The 22,370-nt window shown below is 41.3% G+C and overlaps 1 protein-coding gene across 5 annotated transcripts in view; it reads right to left on the bottom strand.

The window, feature by feature from the left end:
* The window catches only part of Map4 (microtubule associated protein 4), a 119,347-nt gene that overhangs the window by 23,440 nt on the left and 73,537 nt on the right, over positions 1-22,370 (bottom strand). For 3 of the 5 annotated variants that reach the window (XM_051203428.1, XM_051203443.1, XM_051203435.1), the window contains exons 5-8: positions 21,577-21,690; positions 19,113-19,247; positions 16,421-17,506; positions 15,471-15,584 (exon numbers count right to left, since the gene is read on the bottom strand). In XM_051203428.1, the coding sequence (XP_051059385.1) occupies positions 15,471-15,584; positions 16,421-17,506; positions 19,113-19,247; positions 21,577-21,690 (1,449 nt within the window). Of the gene's footprint in view, positions 1-1,921; positions 3,454-15,470; positions 15,585-16,420; positions 17,507-19,112; positions 19,248-21,576; positions 21,691-22,370 lie in introns of those variants that run through there. The other 2 variants (XM_051203456.1, XM_051203451.1) reach the window with 2 other exon arrangements.

Consider the following 22,370-nt stretch of genomic DNA (forward strand, 5'->3'; position numbering starts at 1 on the left):
CCATCCTATTTTTAAAAAACAGGATTAAATGTCGTCCCCCCCAAGAAATGTTTCATGAGTCACAAACCTTTCAGCCATCGCCCATCAAACCATTGCCTATGTGATTTAGTTGCTTAAGGACAATGACAATTTCTAGTACCTAGACAGTGACTGACAAATGGTAGGCATGTTAATCAATTACTCTTTATAGCTTAGTCACACAAGTTAGTGGATTTGTCAGTCACATAGAATGGTTTTCCAGCCAGCATGACCTTCTATTAGTGTGAAATAGAATGAACCTGTTCTAAAACTAACAAAGTCTTCACAAGTCACTAGCCCTCCAGGCTTGGAAGAGAATTAACAGTCAGTGTCACACCATGAATTCAATAATTTTGGTAATTTAGAAAGCCAAGCAGCCAAGCCTAGTATGTATGAACCTGGAACATAATCTCTACTACTTAAAAAAAAAAAAAAAAAAAAAAGAAGGAGGAGGAGGAGGAGGAGGAAGGAAGGAAGAAAGGAAGGGAAGAAACGAGGGAGAGAAGGGAGGGAGGGAGGAAGGAAACAACAAAAGGGGGAAAAAATCAAGTCTTCATTAGGGTCTGTTTAGATCATGCATAGCACCGACTCTCCATGACCATCATGGGTTCCTGGGGATGGAGAGAAAGACGAGAGGATGGTATCCATGAAGACTTTCTAAGTCCTGCCATTGAAAAAATCTGCAAGGGCCCAGGGCACCTGGATTCTTACAATCTTGCACCATAAGAGACTACAGAAGAAACAAGCTTTTTTGCCTTGTCCACTTAAAAAAAAAAAAGACAAAAAAACCTGCTAGTGCCCTGAGATGGCTCCTCACATAAAAATGCTTACCATACAAGACTGACATACTAGAATTCAATCCCAGAAGTCATGTAAAGATGGAAGGAAAAGACCAGATTCTATCCACAAATCATGGCACATGCCCAATTATAAATTAAAACATGTTATGAAAACGTATTTAAGACAATATTGAGAATGGGTCCTAAGAAAAGTGCTTACTTAAACAAAACCATGTTTTTGTTTTAAGTCCCTTATTGACATCCCTGTGAACCACTGTCCTTTGTGGCCAAACTGGACCCAGGGACAAACAAGCGTTTTAGACCACCAACAATGCCAGCAGTGGGGGTGGAGCCGGAAAAGGAAAGAAAAGGCCATGAAGAGAGCACAGAAGGCAGCCACAAAGAGCCAGGCAGCACTCAGATGCTTACAAGTCTCTCCTCTCCCCAATTTCCTTTCTTCTCCTTCTTCCCACAAATCCTCAAAACACACAAAGAGAGAACTAGAGGCATGACAGGCTTGAACATGAAGGACAGGGGAGAATATTAAACAGCCAGGTACAAAAGGCTCCTTTTCAACTTTAACAAAAGTAAAATATCCTCCAAAGCAGAAGGGGAAAAAAAAAAAAAAAAAAAAACAGCTTCCACCCAAACTGTACAACTGAAGAGGTTAGGACAGATAAACCCACTGTGAATCTAAACAAAGTGATAGATTTTAAGCAAGTAAATCAAAACAGCAGTGGGATGGTCTGAGTCCAATAATCATTTGGTTCAAACCAATGGAATTAGAGGGGTGGGAAGATGGGGGATGGGATAGATAGGGAGGGTGGCATGAGGTTAAGCAGCTCTGGTCTTTAAAGCCCACCACTCCTGCCTCTCCCCCCACCCCCAATCGCCAACCCAGCCAGCCTGCATCCACAGCCAGGCATTCGGCTTGACCTAGCCAGATTCACTTTGTTCTCTTTTGCCTCACTCCCAACAAGCTTCCAACAAGGGGATTAAGCTTTCCGCCAGGCAGTCCCAGACCAAGAGTAACAAGCTGCTGATGCTCCTGTTGGTAACCTATTGCTTTGGCTCCTTCCTCAGTGTCTGCTGGTTCCCAGAGGAGGCAAAATTTAGAAACATACCATCACGTGGGGTCTCTTCACACAGCAACGATGGCGTGCTCTGGGTTGCAGTGACCTCAATTTCTTTCTTCCCTGCCAGAGCTGTCTGTCCTGGCTGTTTCTCACCTCCCTGGCAGATGAAGGGACATGAATCAACTCTTGTCTCACTAGTATCTTCCTGTCCCCTTTCCTTGCTTGTTCCTTCAGGAATCTGTTCCAGCTTACTGTGGAGATATACCCCAGCACCATCCACTTCTGTCTTCTCAGAGCTGCCGCTGTCATCGCTGAGGTTGATCAGTTCTTCTCTCTTCTTGGCCACTGGTCCCTCAAAGGTTAAAGGAGTAGGTACCTCTGAAGCAGGCAGGCTGGGTAGTTCGCCAGGACTCAATCTGCAGCTAGCTGACTGTTCCTCGGCCACTGTCATGGAGCGCCTCATAGCAGGCACTCCCAGTTTCCTGGGCACAGGGCTTGGCATTGGGCTACTGATGGGAGGTAGCAGGCCAGAAGGAAGTTCCTCTCGGGCAGGCAGCTCAGGGTACTTATCAGCAAGGTTCACAGCTGGGGGCACTGAGAGGTGGTAGCACTCAGACAGGGCTCTGCGCATTGCCTTTTTCTGCTGGGGGGCTTGGTCAAGCACAGGCCCCTCCTCAGTAGAACTCAATTTCTCCAACTCCTTTTCCTGGGCTGGGCAGTAAAAGCCTGCATTCAAATTGTCCTGAGTGAATTCTAACATAGTGACTGGTGGACTGGTGGTGGGCGAGTGCTCAATAGTGGGGGCTGGGTGGGTAATAGCTACCAGTAGTGGGAACTGATTATGAGGCTGCTCAGAGTTATCATTCATCACCCCAATTGCCGGGCAGCTAGAGATAAAGCCATTCTCTTTTCCTGGAGTTGTAGCCCTTGAGACCTGGGAGCTCTGAGCCACTGAGTCGAAGTTGGGGTTCCAAGCACTGGTTTCCTGCTCCTTACCATATTGAGCAATGGTGTCAGCAGCCCCACAAAAATTCAGATCTGGCTGGCTCTTGGTCTCTAGTCCATTCTTCCCTGCCACCTTTCCCTGAACTATAGTGGCTTTGTCTTGCCCCTCTGTGGGTCCCAGGTGGAAATCAGCTGTCTTCTGGTGTACTAAGTTCCCCTCCGAGGGATGGCAGGTTTCTGAAATCACATACCTGCTCTCAAGGTGACCGGAGGTGGCTTGATACGCCTTGTTAGGCTCTTCAGTGTTGAGGTCTTTGTCTAGCTTCCCCTCAAAGAAGCAGAGCTTATTATTCTGCTCCAGGAAGCTGGTATTCTTCACAAGCCGGTCTTTCAGCTGCCCGTCCATGCTGACATTCAGCCCGATTTCATTCAGTTTACCCTCTGTCCTCTGCCATTCAAATCCAGCCTGACTGATTTCTTTTGGGGAGTCCATTCGGCACTCTAGAGGCTTGCCTTTGGAGAGCTGGCCGTACGCAGCAGTGAGAGCGGCTGCCTGCTTGTCTGGAAGCGACATAGTCTCTGCCACTGCTCCCCCACTCACTCTTGGAGCTCTCACACCACCCACGTTCACACGGAGCTTGCAGTGACATCACAACAAGTTCCCGGGATTCATGGTAAGCTCTATAGTTCTCCCAATCCCCCTTTTTCCTAAAGCAGTTGGGTGCTAAATGCATTTATCAGGTGTGAAAAGGAAGGAAGAATGAACAAAAAAGAAAGAGAATGCCACTGTTTGTTCATCTGTAACTATAATTTCCTGCTAGCTAGCACTCTGTTTAGCCCTATAATTTAAAATAGGGTATGGTGGCAATCCAGGCACTGAGGATAGTAATTATTCCAGCTTTTACCGATATGCACACATATGTATCCACACATCCACTTAACTGATTGTATGCCTGGCCTGCTAAATTCACCCACCTAAAAAAAAAACTGTTTTTAGAAAATAAGCAAGGCTCATTTGCCAATCTTCAGCTATAAGTCCTGCAAAAATAATGATTCCAGGAAATTGTTCAAATATGCACTTAAAAGAAAACACTTTAATGTTTCTTGAGGCATTCACTCCTTACAGGAACAGAGGGTGTGTTTTGCTGTCACAGCAGTTCACCAAATTCTTTCAAAAACTGACTTGTGGCTTGTGGGTATTCGCCTTTCCTCTCACTGAATGTGTGTGCACTCACCATAGAAGTCAAAGCCTAACTTTCAAGAGATGGTTCCTTTTAGCCATGTGGGTTTCAGGGAAAAGGCTTTTTCACAACTGAGCCATCTTGTCACCCCAACTGTCTCTATTTCTGTTTCTTTATTAAAAATCAAAACCAGACTTGGGTAGGATTTCCAAAGACCTATGAGTTCTACTGGTATCTGTACCGGGAGTTTAATGAAGGGCTTAAAGACATTACTATGCTCAACTTAGTGGTGTACAACTTTAATCCTAGTACTGAGGAAGCAGTGAATCAGGGAATTTGGGCCAGCCTGGGCTACAATAGTGAGATTCTCTCAAAGACACCAATGAACAGGACTTTTGGCCATGTATTCCAACAAAGATACATAAGTCAAATTGTATACTATACTTGTGCTTTTATTCTTGTTTCTTTGCTGGGTGCTCCCTCCCATACCAGCTCTGCTCTTTCCAGGGACTGATTGTGCAAACATACTTGTCAACAGTTCATCTTTTTGATCTCTGTGGCTTGGAGATTTTCTTATCCATTAGAACCCAATGCTCCCAATTAGTGCAGGCACAATCCCTTCCTTCCTTCCTTTGTAGCTTACAAATCATAAATTTAGGACTGAGTGGTCATACAACAAAAGTCCTAGACTGGGAGAGACCACCTTACATGTTAAGTCTGTATAGTGCACTGCTTGAAGCAAAGCTGATTTTGTTATCTGGCTTGTAATTCACTTCCTGTACTAACTCACTATTCTATGAAACAGTTCACCGAATTCTAAAGAGTAAATCGAATATATATATATATATATATATATATATATATTCCTAAGGATTCAGGTGGCTGAGGAAGGAAGCCAGCCTAGGAAATGCTCTTAAGACCTTGCATAAATTCAAAAAAAAAAAAAAAAAAACAAAGACCCATTTTCTCTTTGGTTTTGAGTACAAATGTGAACTATATATACAGCATTTCTGAAATCCCTTATATGCAAGTTTGATAGACTGAGTTCTGTGGCTCCTGTCATTTCTGGACTACCAATGTCATAGAACTCAGTTCCTTATGAGTTTTTGTTTTTAAGTCCAACAGCCCTCTTGCCTCATGACACAGAGGTAGCAGTATGTCTGAACACAGTGACCATAAGTTGGATATCAAACACCTACAGAAAAAGTGTCATGGAAACTTGCTTATGCTTATGAGAGTCATATTATTTTTACTTTTATCCAGTTTACCTAGTAGCAAAAAAAGAAAAATAACATAACCATCATACATGTAAAACCTAATTTCAATTTTTAAATAGAAAAGAGAAAAAAAAAAAAGCTAACTCTCAAAATCTAACTGCCTAAAAGAAAATATACCATTTGCTCATGCCTTCCAAAATATTCTATGAACTGCAAGGACACTGAAAAGTATATATAGGATGCTGAACTGTTCCTATAACCTGTTCCCCTCCTTTCACAGGAAGAACATCCAAGGGGGGTGTTCTGCCCACAATCAAAAGATGAACATATAATGGGAAAATCGAGGTCTCATTTTTGATCACCCATTTTCCTATTCCACTAAATAAGAGTTCATCTTATTTACTGAATGATACATACTTGGAAAAGGTAACCTCAACTCTGGTGCTGGTATCATAGAGAGGGTCCTGCATATGCCAGGCAAATGTTCTTCCACTTAGGGAAATCCCCAACTCAATTCTTTATCTAAAAAGATAAAAATGTGGGTGCATTGATGCATGATTATCTCTGAAAGCTAGAGGACAATCTGCAGTGTCATTTTGAGGAACAACATCTACCTCTTTTGAGATGTGCTTCCATTGGCTAGGAGGTCACCAATCAGGTTAGACTGGCTGAGCAATGAGCCAGCTTCAAGGTCCTCCCTGTTTCCACCTCCCTAGCACAGAAATTACAGGTATACCCCACCTTGCCCATCTTTCCACATGTTAGGGGGATCAAATTCAGGCAGGCCTTCATGAATACAAAGCAAACACTTCCAGAGTGAGCTATCTCCCTAGTTCTTCCTTTTCAAGTTTATTATTTATTTGCTAATCCCCTCACCCTCACTGTGTGTCTTACTGCACAGCCCTGGCTGGCCTGCAACTTGGCCTATAATCATTGAATTGGCCTGACCCTACCTCCTGAATATTAGCATTAAAAACTGTGTATCGAGCGACCTGGCCAACTTATTTACTTTTGACACGTCTTACTGTGAAGCCTGTAATGGCTTCAAGGCTTCCACGTGCTAGGGTTATGCATATTTACCACCATGCTCAGCTCTGGCTCTGTTATAACGTTTCCTTAATTAGCAAAGAAAAATAGTTTAATGATTTCTGAACTCCATAGTAATCTTTTATTTACAAGACTTCCCTGAAAGATCCTAGGGAGGGAAGACGACCTGTCATACCTGTCATGTGGGTAACTAGCACAGATAAATGAACAATAAAATACTCTCTTACAGAAGTGCTATGGGGGCAGAGATAGGCAGATCTCTCACAGCCAGCCTGGTCCATACAGTGAGTTTGAGGACAACCAGGGTTCTTCAGTGAGACTCTTGTCTCAAAATAATAAGTCAGTGGGAGGATCAGTGGGCAGCAATGTTTCTGTGTAATTTGATCTAACTTCCCCTGTCGTTAAAGCAGCCTTCTATAACTCTCAAAAGCTGGTACATTTCTTTTTTCTTTTTTTTCAGCACTGGGATTTGAACCCAGAGCCTCGAACCCAGAGCTATATTCCTGAGTGCCAGCCCCAGTCCAAGAACTAATGATGTGGAATACTATCTGGGCACATGATCTGAAGTTCTATTTTATTCAGGTTAAATCTGATAAAGTTCATGCATTTCTGGGTCGGTCAAAAGGTGGTTTCTAATACTTTTTGGTCAGATAGACAATGTCATGGCAAGCCTCCAAAGGGTTTGGTACAGCCAGATGTACTGACAGATGTTTCCTTTTTTTTGTGTGTGTGCCTGGAGTTTATATTTAACCTGTTCAGGGCCTTGGAATTTTGTATATTGCATGGTTGCTTTCTCTGCATTCTCATTAGTTACCAAGGCAACACTATATTCCAGATTGACCAACTGTTCTGTTATTGTCTCCAGGAAACCATCCTAATAAATTATCATTACAATGAAAGTCATTCTAAATACAATGACTGATAGTACTTCTTTCTAATATAAGCCCAAAGTTATAATTTGTTTTTTTTTAACATGGATATAATAGTTATACATATCTATATTCAAAACCATATTTACTGAATTTTAGTAACATATCTTAGTACATGTTCAACTCAAGAACATGATGATTTTCCCCGATTAACATTCAAAGTTGGGAAGTGAACAGACAGAATGGGGGGGGAAAAAAAATCTGATTTATGTAAACTCAAGCGCTAAAATGAAGTAAATGAAAGACAATTTCCTTTTAAGCAAAGTTCTGACCTTCTGTTAGCCTCTACCAAAGGAAAAGAAAATTAAAATCAGACAGAAACACAACTCTATCCACCAATTACTTCCAGGGTAATTTAAGATCATCTGTCTATGGAGGCACACAGGACTCCCTAGAGCCTTTAGGAATTTATCTTCTTTTCAAAGATTTCACTGGTTTCCCAATGACATCTCTGCCATTGCACCATTGAATCTGCCACTTCCTCAAATACACCATGCAACTGCATGCCACTCTGGCATCACTCGACTCCTCCAATGCTTTGCTCAGCAAAGTCTTGTCAACATTTCCTGACCCACTCAGACCCCAGAACTCTTGTTCTTCTATAGGGACTCAGTCCCTTTTTCTTCTTCATTCCCATAACAAGTCTTTTGCATCTCACAAGTCTCTTCTCTTTCTATTCTGGAATCCCTTAAAGAATTCAGGATTTATTTTACTGTCTACTTTTTTGTTTCTTTGGTTTTGGCTTTTTAGATAGGATTCCTCTGTGTAACAGTCCCGGCTGTCCTGGAACTCGCTTTGTAGACAGGGCTGGCCTTGAACTCACAAAGATCAGCTTGACTCTGTGCACCACCCAACCTAACTATTTTTAGAACATAGCAATAACCTTATTTGATACCTGTTGAATGAAATATGAAATACCAACATGGACAAATCATACTGTATGACCACCATATGCAAAGCAGCAGGCAATATTAACTTGTATGTAAACTTATACAAATGACCACCACTGCTAAATAGATAAGATGCTCTGTCTTCAATGGATATGCCACAGGTTAAAATAAGAAAGTACCATTTACTGTTTACCTTCATAATATTTTTACTATGTTTCTTGAATCTCCTAATGCTCTGTCAGCCAGAGGGTAGAAGTGAAAAGTGAGAGAATGTGAAGGACCTCTCTAAGCAGGATAGCTCTGTGATAGAGTGATATGAATGTGTAGCATGTGTGACTCAAGCTTCTAGACTTGTTCAATCCCCACAGCACATTTAGACACATATCAGTCAATGCAAGAGATAACCAACATTCAAAAACATATTTAGAGGTTTTCTTTCATACAAGGTGATAGCAATATCAGTCAAGTAGGTATGTTTGAGAGTTAACTGAGAATTAAGAGAGTTTATAACAGTGCAGGGCAAAGCAAATTTTAATAAATGGTAGCTATTTTTAGCTGCGACAGAATCCCAGTAAATTCTACTATATACTTTTTAAAAAAGCCAATCTGGGCTGAGTAGCACAAAAGCCTCTGGTACTAGGGAAAGGAAGGTATCAAGGTTAAGGCCAAACTGGGCTGCAATGAGAAACTGTCAAGGAAACCAAATACCAGACTGTGAGAAGGCAAGTTGAGGACAGTACAAGGAAAGGCACACCACAAGGGCATTCCTTTAAGAAAAGATTGTGAAATGGATGTTTCTCTAGTTGTGAAATAAATAGTAGTAACTCCTTAGATTACAAATGCTTTTTTTTTAATCTGCTGAGCATATTTTATTTATGTATAAGGGCTTTGAAACTGTTAGAATTCTGGGTTTATAAATTACTTCAAGTTTCACACCAAGACAATTTTCCCATGATAAAGTGACATTCCCAGCTGCTGGCAAACAGTTGATGAGCTCTAGCAAACTGAAGTAAAAGAAACAAAGCCAGATTTAAAAAAAAGAGCGAGTGAACAGGCTTCAACATGGCAAGAAGGGCCTTACTATAGGGGTTCCCAACTGTCCCACTCACAGCAACAAATACCCTAGTGTGTTGTCACTAAGGCCATGTCTACTTACTAGCCATGGATACGAAAATCAGAGCAGATAGAGCATGGTAGTATGTGCCTATAATCCCAGCATTGAGGAGACAGAGGCCATCTAGTCATAGAGTTTCATGCCTCCCAATGTTGGAGGTAGGAAGGGCCTTGGGCCCACCAGAGTAACCGAGAATGTTAAGCACAAAGGACTGCCCTTTGAAAGGGAAGGCCATACAACCTGCTCTTCCATCTAGAAAGCTGGTAATTGGAGGTGATCTGCATTGTCTGTTGGGCCAGGACACCCTCCCAACCAAGACCAGAGATGGCTAGTAATCTAAATGACCATTACTTGTATTGTCAGGGGCTTTCCTAAGATCCTACCTACAACCAGGATCAAAGATGGCTAATAGCCAAAATGACCCTACACTAACTAGCTATATGATCATGACCAGGCCAGATCCTTCCTATGCCTTCAGCTAATAAAAGTGGCCTATCTCTAGAATCCATCTTCTTGGAAGAAATGGCATATACTTTGAATTGAGTTTTTATATAAATATGCTTCCTTTTGCACTGGGTATTGTATTATACAAGCAAACCTTTTCTTCAAATTGCACCGTGTCTAAATAAACTGTTCTAAGTGAAACTGAACCAAGTTTGCATTCTTATCCCTTCCTGGTTTGTTTCCCTGCCTGGCACCTGCTGATACCCCACTTCCATCAATCCCAGGACTACGTAGTAAGACCCTGCCTTAAAAATGAGCGTGACTACAAATGTGTGCACTGAGCTGTAAAGCTCTTTTTGAAAAACTGGCAAGTTTAAAGAGAAAGGTTTGTATACTGGGCTGTGGTAGAGCACACCTTTGATCCCAGCACTTGGGAGGCAGAGTCAGGCATATCTCAGTAACTTCAAGACAAGCCTGATCTACAGATTGACTTCTAGGATATCCAGGGCTGTTTCACAGAGAAACCTTGTCTCCAAAAAAAAAAAAAAAAAAATCTTAGATGTGGCAATTGGTAATTTAGAGACGCAGCAATAAATTTTGTTCACTACTCATTACACTCCCATCAGCCACTCTGAGAAGTTAACTCCAAAGACACAACTAAGCCTGGAGTGACCTGACAGGGTCCAGAGAGCTTTACAGGTTCTAAGAACAAAAGTGTTTTTTTAGAATTCTCTGCAAACACTGAACATATCGTTGGAAATCCTGGCTAGTTTCTCCCAAAATTTACTTGTTACTTTTTAATCACTGACAGAACGAAAAAGTTGGCCTAGAAACCAAAACTAAACAATGTGGTAGAACCCTGGAATGCTTTCTACACACTATTTTATTTCATTTTCTACTTTATTAAATAGAGTAGCTAAGAGAAGAAAAATAAAAGCAGAAAGATGAAAATAACATGTGCATCCTTTTTCACACCAAAAGTATTCCAATTATTCATGCACAGCACAATATTTCCCCAAAGGGACAAGCCCACACCGTGCACAACACAACAACATGATGAATCGTCTACAAAAGTCTAACTGGCTACTTGGCCTAGGCAACTGGTTTTTGTTTTCAAATTTCTCATGTTAGTAGCCGGATCATGCAAACTGGTTAAGAAAGCACTGTTTCTTGGCTGCAAAATCCTTCAAAAGCAAAGAAATCTTTTAAACATTATGTTCAGGAAAGCCATAACTAAATGTGTACTGGGGTGGTGGGGTGCAACACAGCAAGCACCTACGATTAATCCCTAAATCTTTAAAAAAAAAAAAATTCATCCTAATTTCACTCCAATTACTTAATAAAATATTTCCAAAGGGCAAAATTGATAAGAATTTTACCAACATAGGTGAAGCTTATAAGCAGTTTGATAAACACAATCCACATGCAACTATTGACCTATGGTAGTCACCACAGCAAGACTAATCAAACCAGCCTCTCCTATCTGATACCTTAAAAGATCATTTCCCACTACTAGAAACATGAAGGCTGTGCCTACCGATGGTAGTCTGGAGCTATTTGAATAAAGGCATACAATTTTCATTTGAACTGAAAGCAATTTGGACACTTCCTTCCACTAGCTAAAAATAAAAGAATAAAAAAAGAGCGAAGTTTCATATAATAAGCCAACAAACAATTTCTTCCCTGTAAATATTTATACCAAATAATAACTGATACTTTGTCTATTTTATACATAGGATATATAATATTTAAAAAAAGAGGATCTCCACCAACTTTCCATAAAACTCAAGATTCAGTGCCACATTAAAAAGGCATGCAACCAAGTTTGGCAGTTTCCTCAAGCTGAACACAGGGCATGCCTTGGCTGAAAAAAATGACCATGTAAGTAGCAGATAAAGGGTTTCATGCCAACAAACCAATGATCAACAAGAATGGTTAGAGTCTAAATGGAACTAAGGCACAAGCCGTTTGCTTTTTTGATGATGACTCAAAAGCCCAAGCACACACACTTTCCCCATGGCAGGGTCATACCACTGGACTTGAGCAGCTTGGATTCCTCTCTTTCCTGCCTTGCAGACTTTGGCAAATGTGGAGAAAATCCTCGAGACTTTGTAGGTCTCATGTAGCCTTTCACTGGCTCTGCCATTCCGTATTTATCTTCTTTCTTCTTTTCACTCAGCACCTTCAGTTCAGATATCCCCATCATCTTCTGAGAAGCTTCCATATCGCTACCTTTGAATTGTGGGACTTGGGAATCCTTGTAATCTGTCACCACCATTTCACCTTCTCTCTCAGTACTGCCACATGAGAAATCTGACTGTTCTGTTGTTAGCGTGGCAACACATTCCAGTTGTGTGACTCCACAAACCAGACTAGTTTCTTTTAGTTTATCCTTTTCATTTTCTGGAGGCAAAAGAATGGTATCTACCTTCTTATCTAAACTATCTGAGTCCTTGAAATCTCTCTCTCTCTCATTTTGCTCCTCAGACAAACTGAATTTCTGTGCTTTAGTTCTCAGAGGGTCAGGATTTTGACCTGGAGCAGAGTCTTTCTCAGTTTTTTCCCCTTCATTCACTAGACATGCTGGCAAACCACCACTACCTACATGTGTTTCTAGGACTGTGACCTCTTCTGGAAGGTTCTGGTTTTCTGTGGGCACACCAGCAAGGAAGTGTCCTTTAGCAGGCACTGTAGCATGCTGTGCTGAATATTTAGAGTATCCATACTGCTCTAACTCAGATTCTCCTACCTCATGCCTTTCAGGGATTATCCCTACTTCATTCTCCCTGCAATCTGAAAGTTTACCTATATTTTCAAGAGAATGATCCCCATGACTGTTAAACTTTCTTTGGGCTTCTATAGAAGACCCAAGAACAACTTCTGTGCTAGTAGAGGGCACAGTAACAGAGGGACTCTTAGACCTTTCTTGACCTGGGACTCCATCTTTGCTGCAAGTATCTTGTATTAATAATTTGGTGTTCTGTGCTAGGAATCTCTCTTGCCCGCTTTTTCTAGAAGTGTCAGTGAAGGAATCATCTTTCTTTACTACTTGAGGAGTAGGGCAGGGCAGTGTTTCACAGCCTGATGATCCTATAACCTCTGGAGGAGCTGACTTACTCATTGGCCCTGATGGTGTTCTCCCAGAGGTAAATGTAATGTTTCTATTTTCATCCATATACCCCATTTCTTCAATTCTGTGGTCTCCCGTGGTTTCCATGGGAGTATGTATTTTTGTTGTATCTGTCCTAATCTCCAAAATGTGCTTCTCAGGAAAACTATTTTTAACGTTTTTACATTTCCCATCATCATTCCTTTTATTAGGTTTGTCCGCCACTGTAGTGTGTCCCTTGGCTACCCATGTCTTGTTTTCCTCAGGTTCTACTGAGGGAACAAATCCTGGCCTCCAGATGGGGTCTTGGGATCTTCCACCAGTCACCTTGGCAGCTGGTTCAGTAGTAACAGTAGAATCTTGAACTGAATTTGTCTTATTCCCCACAATAGGCCCAAATTCAACAGAATTAGACTCACCATTCTTACTTTTTTTGTCTGCAACTTCCATTGTGGGTGTGTGTGATGTGTGTGAGAACACAGGATTGTGTATTTTAGGGGAAGTTTGCCCTAATTCCCTGTTTTTATGGGCTGCATTACCATCATCACTCTCCTTTTCTACACAAGGTGGGTTGATGATTTCTTCCTTGACCTCCATTTTGGTAGGCTGTACAGGATAATTATTTTTAAACCTTTTGTTTCTGCCTCCATTGCCTCTCTTTTTAGTTTTTTCAGAAACCCAGGGAATTGACTCATGATCCATCCAAGGACATTTCCCTTCCTTGCTCTGGTTACTAATGCCCACATTTTTAACCTCAGCTCTTTTTTCTGTCCTAACCTCCAAGGTTGACCCAGTTTCCAAAGGTGGCTTGATGCTTCCCACACCAGCATCAGTCATGTCTTTGGCCACCCTCACCACTGTTTCTATGACATCAGTAATAGCCTTTGCTTGCTTCGAAGAATCCAAGCCCAGCCCTCTCCTGGAAGCCTCCATACTCACTATTTCAGGTGCAGGGACTGGTGCCCTTGGCACAGGATCAGCTCTTCCCTCCTTCTCACTATACAGGAGTGACACCTCAGTTTTGGCTCCTAACTTCCCCGAGCCTGTTCTGACTTTCCCAGGACCCTTTCCCTTTCTGCTTTTGTTGTCACCTATCATTCTCTTAAACAGCTCACACTCCAGCCCAGGAGCCTGAATTAACTCAGGGTCTTTCAGCTCCTTAGAAGCAAACAGGCTGGCTCCTTCGCCTCGCCTGAGAGATGTCTCTGGTTTGAGTTCTTTAACATCCTTAACTCCATCATTCAACACCTGCAGTTTAGTTATTTTACTTTCACCATTCCCTTCCTTTAGACAGTCTTCTAACGGATTATTTGCTGTTGAAGTGAGGGTCAAATTTGTTAGTACTTTTTCTGTTGTGGGTTTTGAAACACTATTCATAATTTCTTGGCCCAATATGGGGGAACAACCCCCTAGGAGAGCTGTTGCTTTGTGTTTAGCACTGTCTATCAGGGGTCCTTCCAAACTGGATGAGCCCACTGCCTTGCTTGTATCCACTAAAGGCTTCAAGTGTGAAGTAGCTGGGGACCTGTGTTCCTCTTGCTGCATCGAGTTCTCATCTTGGTTCTTTGAGCTGTTACCTCTGTGGTCTTCCTCTACTCTCAGCGTGAACTGAGCATTCACCATAGTCTCTGGAGGTTGTTCTGGACATGAAGTAATGCTGTGACTTTCTGCACAATCACACTTCAAGACTCTTCTGGATACAAGTCCATGTTGTGTGCCCACAGGAGTAGGCTGGCTGGGGCCAATGCCTGACTTCAAGGGGCCAGGTGCAACAGAATGATCTTTGGGCTCGTCTGCATTGTCATCCCAAGGTCCCCCAGCTCGGGACTGAGGATATCTCTTTTGCTTTGGTTTCTTCTTCTTTTTCCTCATCATCACTGGCATGCTTTCTGTATCCCTGGCCTCCCTGCCATGATCTCTTTGGGGTACTAGGAATTCAGCATGAGTACTCTTTCTTTGGTTCTCATGGTCACCAGAGGAATGTGAACCAGAGACCAAACCCAACTCAGACAAAGGGTAGGGGCCCAGCATGGGATCAAAAGTCTTCCATGAAGGAGAACATTCCAGCAGCTCAGGAGGGACCCTGGCAGGCCTGGCCCGGGCTGCCCTGCGGTCACTGTGTCTGCAAACTTGTTTACCTTGTGAGGAAGGGGTACCTGCAATACATGAACTTAGCTAAAATTCTAAACAACAAATTCCTTGTAAACATTTTAAAAAATAAAATTCATTTACGGTTTCATTTAAGTAGTCTATCTTCATAGCATTCATCCACAAAAAGCCTTTTTTCCAAGACATTTTTCAAACCCTTGCTGGGGTAATCATGTGTAAGGTGAACGTGATAACCATTACACTAAGGAAACTAGCTTTGATGGGGTAATCAAAGACCATCACTTGAGGTGTAGAACTTTTTTTCAGATATATTTATAAAACATTAGGACATTAAAATTTTTTACCTTATTAAGGAAGTTGAGTGAATTGAGATGACTGAAATAACAAGCTGAAGACCTGAATAGTGAGTGAACAGCTCAACTGAATCAAAATTTAGAGTCTGCAACTGACAGAACAGTAAATATTTAAGATGCTCACCTTCTGCCTAAAGCAGAATGTATTGAAGAAAGCTTATTTCATAAACTGTACTGCTAATAATTACCACCACACAACACAGGAGCCATCATCATCTCACCACTTAAAACTGCAATAGTTGAAGAATTCCCAACTTACCTGAAGAAAGTTCAGAAGGCTGACTGCCAGATGTTTCCTTTTGCTCTAAGTTCTCTAACAGAGAACCTTCATCTACTGGCAAGTTAGACTGCTGGTCTGCGACTCTGACTGGTTCTAAAGGTAATAGTAAAATTCATGTAAGTTTCAGAGAAATCGTATTTCAACTATATTTTCAACTGAAGATGAGAATGTGTTTTAGAGAATTCTCCTGCACTAAAGAAGAGAAACTAGAAAACCGGAGGGGCAGATGGAAGGCAGGGTCAATAGTTCCCCATTTTCCTTTGTAAAAATTAATTTTCATTTATCTTATGTGGAAGAGGAACACACATGTCACAGCATATATTTGGAGCTCAGAGAACAGTTTATCAGTTGGTTCTCTCCATTCACTATGAAGATCCCAGTAATTGAACTTAGGTTGTCAGCCTTCATGTCTGCTGCCTTTACACAATGAGAAATCTTATCAGAACTTTTTTCCCTCTGTAGATAAAACAAACAAACAAACAAACAAACAAAAAAAGAATGCTTTTGAAAAGCCAGAGGGAATGATAAAATGGAAGGAAGATTTAATTAATGAGTAACTAAAACAAGGATGGCTGGGAAACAGCATTGAAGGGGATGGGATTTGTTGTCAAGTGAGGAAGGGGTTGGTTTTATTTAAGACAGGACAGTTTACCCATAAAACAGGAGAAAGGCAGACACAGTGCATAGATACAAGTCATTATGTAGACGATGTAATAATGGTGGTTTGTGGATCCTATCTTACTGCCTCATTTGTCTAGAAGAAAAGCAAGGATGAGCACAGAATGGGACTAGCCAGCAGAGGAAAGAGAGGTTGAGAACACTGGTTAGGAGGAATGAGTGGACCTGTAAAGCAATGAATGAGGTTGTATTTTACCAGGCATGACAGCTGCCCCTTACAGAGAATACTAAGAGAAAGCAGGAGCCCATACCTGGTAGAATCATGCAAGGAGAGTCTGCTAACTGCCCCTTGTGCTGGACAGATTCTAACTGGAATTCCTCACTTAGTTCTTCTTGAGCCTGTGCATTTTCCTGGTCCTTAATTTGAATTGTTGCTACTTCTGTTTCTGAGGGTAGCACAACATCTGTGGCTGGAGTCGCCTTGTTGTCCAGGGTCAACTCTGTTTCCGAGGGCAGAACAGCATCCTCACCTAGGGGAGCCTCTGTTTCTGGAGGCAGAGATATGTCCTTGACTGAGGTTACCTCTTTTTCTGAAAGCAGGGTAGAGCTGTTGAACTCAGTCACCTTTGTTTCTGGGAGTGTGACCACTTTGCCCTGAGACATTTCTGACTCAGGGAGTGGAGCCATATCTCTGACCATGTCAATTTTTGTTTCAGTAGGTGGAGCAATTTCCTTATCCAGAGATGAATTGTTGTCCTTGACCAGAGATCCATCTGTTTCTACAGGCAATGTTACATCCTTTGTCAAGACCATCAGGGTGTCTGAGGGCAGTGCCATCTCCTCAGCTGTAGGTATTTCAGGAGACAACTCAGCATCCTTTGCCAGTGCCACTTCTGAGAGTGAAACCATGCCCTTCACTGGGCCTAACTCTGTTTCTTTGGTAAGCACCCTATCCTCAGGTGGTACCGAGTCCATTGTTATTGGAAGTGTCAACTCTGTTTCTTTGGGCAGTGTCACATCCTTGCCTGGGACCATTTCAGTGTCTGTGGGAGGTGCCATATCCTTGGTCAAAGATAAATCCGCTTCTGTTGGCAATATGACATCCTTAACAGGGGCCTCCTCTGTCACTGCATGTAATTCCATGTCCTCAGGCAGGAACATATCTGATTCGATGGATGGCTCTGTGACATCTGACAATATCCTGTCTGGTTTGGTGGCCTCTTCTGCATCTTTAGCAAATGCCACTTCTGTTTCTGTGGCTGGTGTCATGTGTGTGGACAGAGATACATCTGTTTCTCGAGGTGGCAACACAGCAGTGGTCTCCTCTGCCATCACTCCCAAAGCGTTAGCTGGCAGCTGCTCTTTTGTTGATTCCGTCTCTATTTCCTTGGACAGCTCTAAAGAAATTAAGTTTAAAAATTCAGTCCTAACAGGGCTGGAGAGAAGGATAAGAGCACTGGCTGCTCTTCAGAGGACCTGAGTTCAATTCCCATCACTCACATGGCAGCTTACAACTGTCTTCAAATTCAATTCCAGGAGATATAACAACATCACACAAATATACATGCAAGCAAAATATCACAGCACATAAAAAAAAAAAAAAAAAAAAAAAAAAAAAAAGGCTGGGTGTTGGTGGTGAATGCCTTTAATCCCAGCAATCAGGAGGCAGAGGTAGGCAGATCTCTGAGAGTTTCCAGAACAGCCTGGTCTACAGAGCTCGTTCCAGGACAGCCTCCAAAGCCACAGAGAAACTCTTGGGGGGGGGGGGGGGGGGGAGAATAGCCTAACATTAACCATTCATACCCAGAATTTAAAAATTACTTTCTGGCTACACAGAGAAACTCCAAAAAGAGGGGGGGGGGCGCGGAGGGAGAGAACCAAAACAAAAAGAAATTACTTTCTGGGCTGGAAGATGGCTAGGCAGTTAAGAGCAATGACTGCTCTTCCTGCAGTCTCATTTTCTATTCCCAATACCCACATGCTTGCTCAAGCATCTATAACCCTAGTTTGGAAAGATTTGATGCCTTTTTCTGGTCTCTGTGGGCACCAGGCACACTTACACATAAACAGCCAAAACAGTCACACCAAGAAAATTTTAAGTTATGAGTGGGGGGGGGGGGGGAAGGGGGGACAAAACAAAACAAAACACCTCAAGTGAAAATTACTTTCTTAAGGAACAAGAAATACTTGACTTTATGAATATCAGATTATACTAGTTAAGAAGCTGCAGAGTTGGGGCTGGAGAGATGGCTCAGAAGTTAAGAGCACAGGCTACTTTTCCAGAGGTCCAGGGTTCAATTCCCAGCACCCACATGGCAGCTCACAGCTGTTGGCAACTCTAGTTCCGGAGGATCTGATACCTTCACAAAAATGCATATAAAATAAAGTTAAATAAATTTATATATAAAGAAGCTACAGAGTTTAACATGTGATGTGATAACTCAACATTTAAAAGAATAAAATGATGCTAACAAAGATAAGTCACTATGCCAGGCTGTGGTGGCACACACCTTTAATCCTAACACTCGAGAGGCAGAGGCAGGCAGATCTCTGTGGGTTCGAGACCAGACTGATTTACAATGGTTAGTTCCAGGCTCCAAAGCTACACTGAGAAACCCCGTCTGGGAAAAAAAGACAAACAAAAAACAAAAAACAAAAACAAAAAAGGACAAGTCATTATTTCTTAGCTTTTGACTACAATCAAATGTATTAAGAATACAAGATGTGAAGTAGACATGGCCAAGAGAAAAAGTACATGTTTAAAAGAACAATTACATATCAATCAATCGACCATAAACAATAAATCAATCACGGTAAAAGTTTGAGGCCAGCCTGTTGCACACAGTGACTTCCAACTCAGGCAGGATTCTATAGAGAGACCCTGTCTCAAAAGAAAGAAGAAGAGACAAGTTTGTTTATCTGTACCTGCTATAGATACTGAGGAAATTGAGGGCTCTGAGATTGCTAGTGCAGTAACTAACCAAATAGCTTTTAATGATTTACCTGCTGCCGGTTGTAGGGTTTCCATAACTACTTCTGGAGAAATGAAGGACTCTGGGTGTGGAGAGTTTGAGGCTTCCATAGACCACTCCTGAGATACAACAGCCACGGGAGGAAATGAATCCCCAGGAAGCATATCTAATATTGAAGCACAGTTTATATTGTGGTCATCAGTGGACAGTGAAAGGTATCTGACACCTTACATCAGAGATGTGTTTGTTGTCAAGAAAACACAAACTCAAGGTTTTACAGGAGGTCTGCTGGCATTCTTCAGCTTTCGGTTAATTGATGGGTTTTAAAGATTTACTTATTTGGTGGTGTAGTTACTAGCATCCCCATGTGGGTGTTGCATCAAACTCTGGTCCTTTGCAAAAATAAGTGCTCTTAATACCTGAGCCACCTCACTTCCCAGGTTTGAGATAAATTGTTACCAGGTAAGAGTAACGCTATATCCTAGTAGCACCAGGGATGCATATTTATTGGTTACTTTCTACTGGATGTCACAAAGATTTAGAATACTGAAGACTGAGAACTACCAAAACAAACTTCAATACAATCTAGTGAATAACAAATTACTGTGAGCCTTTATTCACTATAAAACAAGATTAGAATCTGCCTTTATGAAAATGCTTAATTCATTATTAGCAAGTTGACAAATACAAGGATTATGCTCTATGTCAGACATAAGATTTATTATCAGATAGTTCCAGCTATTACCAATAATTAAAGTTCTTTCACACTTTCTATTTTTTAGGAGACAGAATCTCATTGTTTTATAGGTTAGCCGTAAACTCCTGAGCTCCAGTGATCTTCCTGTAAAGCCTCCGCAGCAGGTGTTGCTACAGGCATACACCACCACATCAGGAAGATGATTGCAGTTTTGCTAGAGGGGCAAAACAGGTGCACATCAAATAAACAGTATGGTATGAACTAACTGCTATGGGAATGAAATAAAACAAGAATTCGGAGGATTAGATTATCACAGGTTTCAGAGAAGCAGGAGCAGAAAAAGAGGGCAGTCAATATTAAGGATTAAGAGCCCTCTTAGCAGTTAGGCAGTGGTAGCATTTTGGAGGAAGAGGCAGGTGGATCTCTGTGAGTTTGAGGCCAGCCTTGTTTCCAAAGTGAGTTCGAGGAAATCCAGGGCTATACAGAGAAACCCTGTCTCAAAAACCAAGAGTCCTCTTAAAGTACAAAGACACCAACAAGTCAAGAAGCTGCTGTACTATGCTATCCATTTTATTCAAGTAGGTCTGGCATATTCTATGGCATATCCTACAGTACAAACAGGACTATACAAACCATAGGGAAATGACCTGAAAAATCAAAAAAGATTTATAATTTCATAAAGAATGTGTTGGTGGCACATGCCTTTAATCCCAGAACTCGGGAGGCAGATGCAGGCAGATCTCTGTTGAGTTCCCGGCCAGCCTGGTCTACAGAGCTAGTTCCAGGACAGGGCCCCAAAACAAAATAAAACAGAAATGTCTATAAAAACATAAAATATTTAGGGATTCAGGATGAGCAGTAGAAGTGAACTATTTAGACTGCGGTTAGAAAGACTGATTAGGAGACTAATGGGGTGATCTACAAGTGATGGGATTTAAACTAAAGCTAAGAGACACAAAAGAATGTAAGGCATAATCTACAAAATGAGAGCATGATGACACACAGCTGTAATCCTCGATACCAGCAGGGTTGCAGGATCATGAACGCGAGCCTACTCCAGACAGCACAGAAAGACATTAAAAATAAATGGAGTATTATTGACTTCAAAGGAAAGGAACAGAAAAGAAAGTGGTCAAAGGATACTCAGAGCAACCAAAGCATGAAGATGCCAACAGACAAGAAGAGGGTACTACTGCTTACTGATAAAGTTTACAATGTATACAATATCATACTATATTTTTAACATAATTTTCTTTATAATCACCTTATCTCTAAAGTAGGAATAAATGCTGGCACCACTGTATATATTTAAAAGATCAATGGGGAGGGCTGTGGTTCAGCTGGACTGCCTGCCCAGCAAGCATCAAGACCTGGCTGTGATTTCTAGTGCTTCATAAACAGGTCCCAGTGGTATTCGTTTATACTCTCAGTTTTGTTTGTTTTTCAGTTCAAAGTGGTATGGAACACGGTGCTTTAATGAGATCTCTTATTTCCATGACTACTGTGTGTGTGTTTTATGGCACCAGTAATAGCACACAAACAAATTCATTTTTCATAATTTCACATTAGTCCAGGTGTGATGCCTACTAACTAGGAGGTGGAGATCAGAGAATCAGGAATTCAAGGCTGTCCTTGGTTAAATAGCCAAACGTACCCTAAACTGATTTCTTGTAGAGAACTTACCTCAAATTTTTTATTGTATGTTTTCTCTTAATCAATTGTCATTTATTATATGGATCTCTTTACAATGAATAAATGATAGATCTGACATAATGAATGAATCTAATTGAAGCCATACCGTAACTGTCTCCCAGAGGATCAATTTGTTCCATAAATGCTGAAGCATTTGCGGGTCCACTAGAGACAAAGAGCAGATCTGCCAGACCATCATCGTGGTGGACCTTAAAAGGATCTAGAATGAAAACAAAGTCAAAGACACATACACAGTGAATGCAATTAGAAAGATTGTTATTTCGTATTTCCTATGAATCAACATTCATTTGTTACATCTGTATTGCCAATAGTAAATTAAATAGCATGACTACATGACAAAGGAACAATAAATATTCACTAACTCACTTATTATCTAAAAATACCCATTGTTCTCTTAAAATTCTAATTTTCTAGGAGAGCCAGCAACATAAAACCTCATGAAAGAACACCCAATACTCCACTTTAGGACTAAAGAAGTATAGAGGAAACTAAAATTTCAATATGCTAATAGACATACTTATGGTATTTTTTTTAAAAAAGGCAAACAGAACAAAAAGAAAATAGGGGTTATGGAAATAGCTTTGTCAGTAAGTCCTGGCCATAAAAGCATGAACACCTGAGTTAGATCCTCAGCACCCACACAAAAACAACAACAAAAAACTTATAATTTCAGTACTGAAGATATAAACAACAAAAATTAAAAACCAAATAATAAAATGTATGTTGGACATGAAAATACATGCTTGTAATCCAATATTATAAGTTCAAAGCCAACGCGACTGATACAATGACATGCTGTTTCAAAGTCTCAAAACCAAACAACAAAAACAACCAAACCAAACAAACTTAGCTAGAATGTTATTTGTAGAACAAAAGGTG

Source organism: Phodopus roborovskii, unplaced genomic scaffold, assembly GCF_943737965.1.
Source record: "Phodopus roborovskii unplaced genomic scaffold, PHOROB, whole genome shotgun sequence".
NCBI lineage: Eukaryota > Metazoa > Chordata > Mammalia > Rodentia > Cricetidae > Phodopus > Phodopus roborovskii.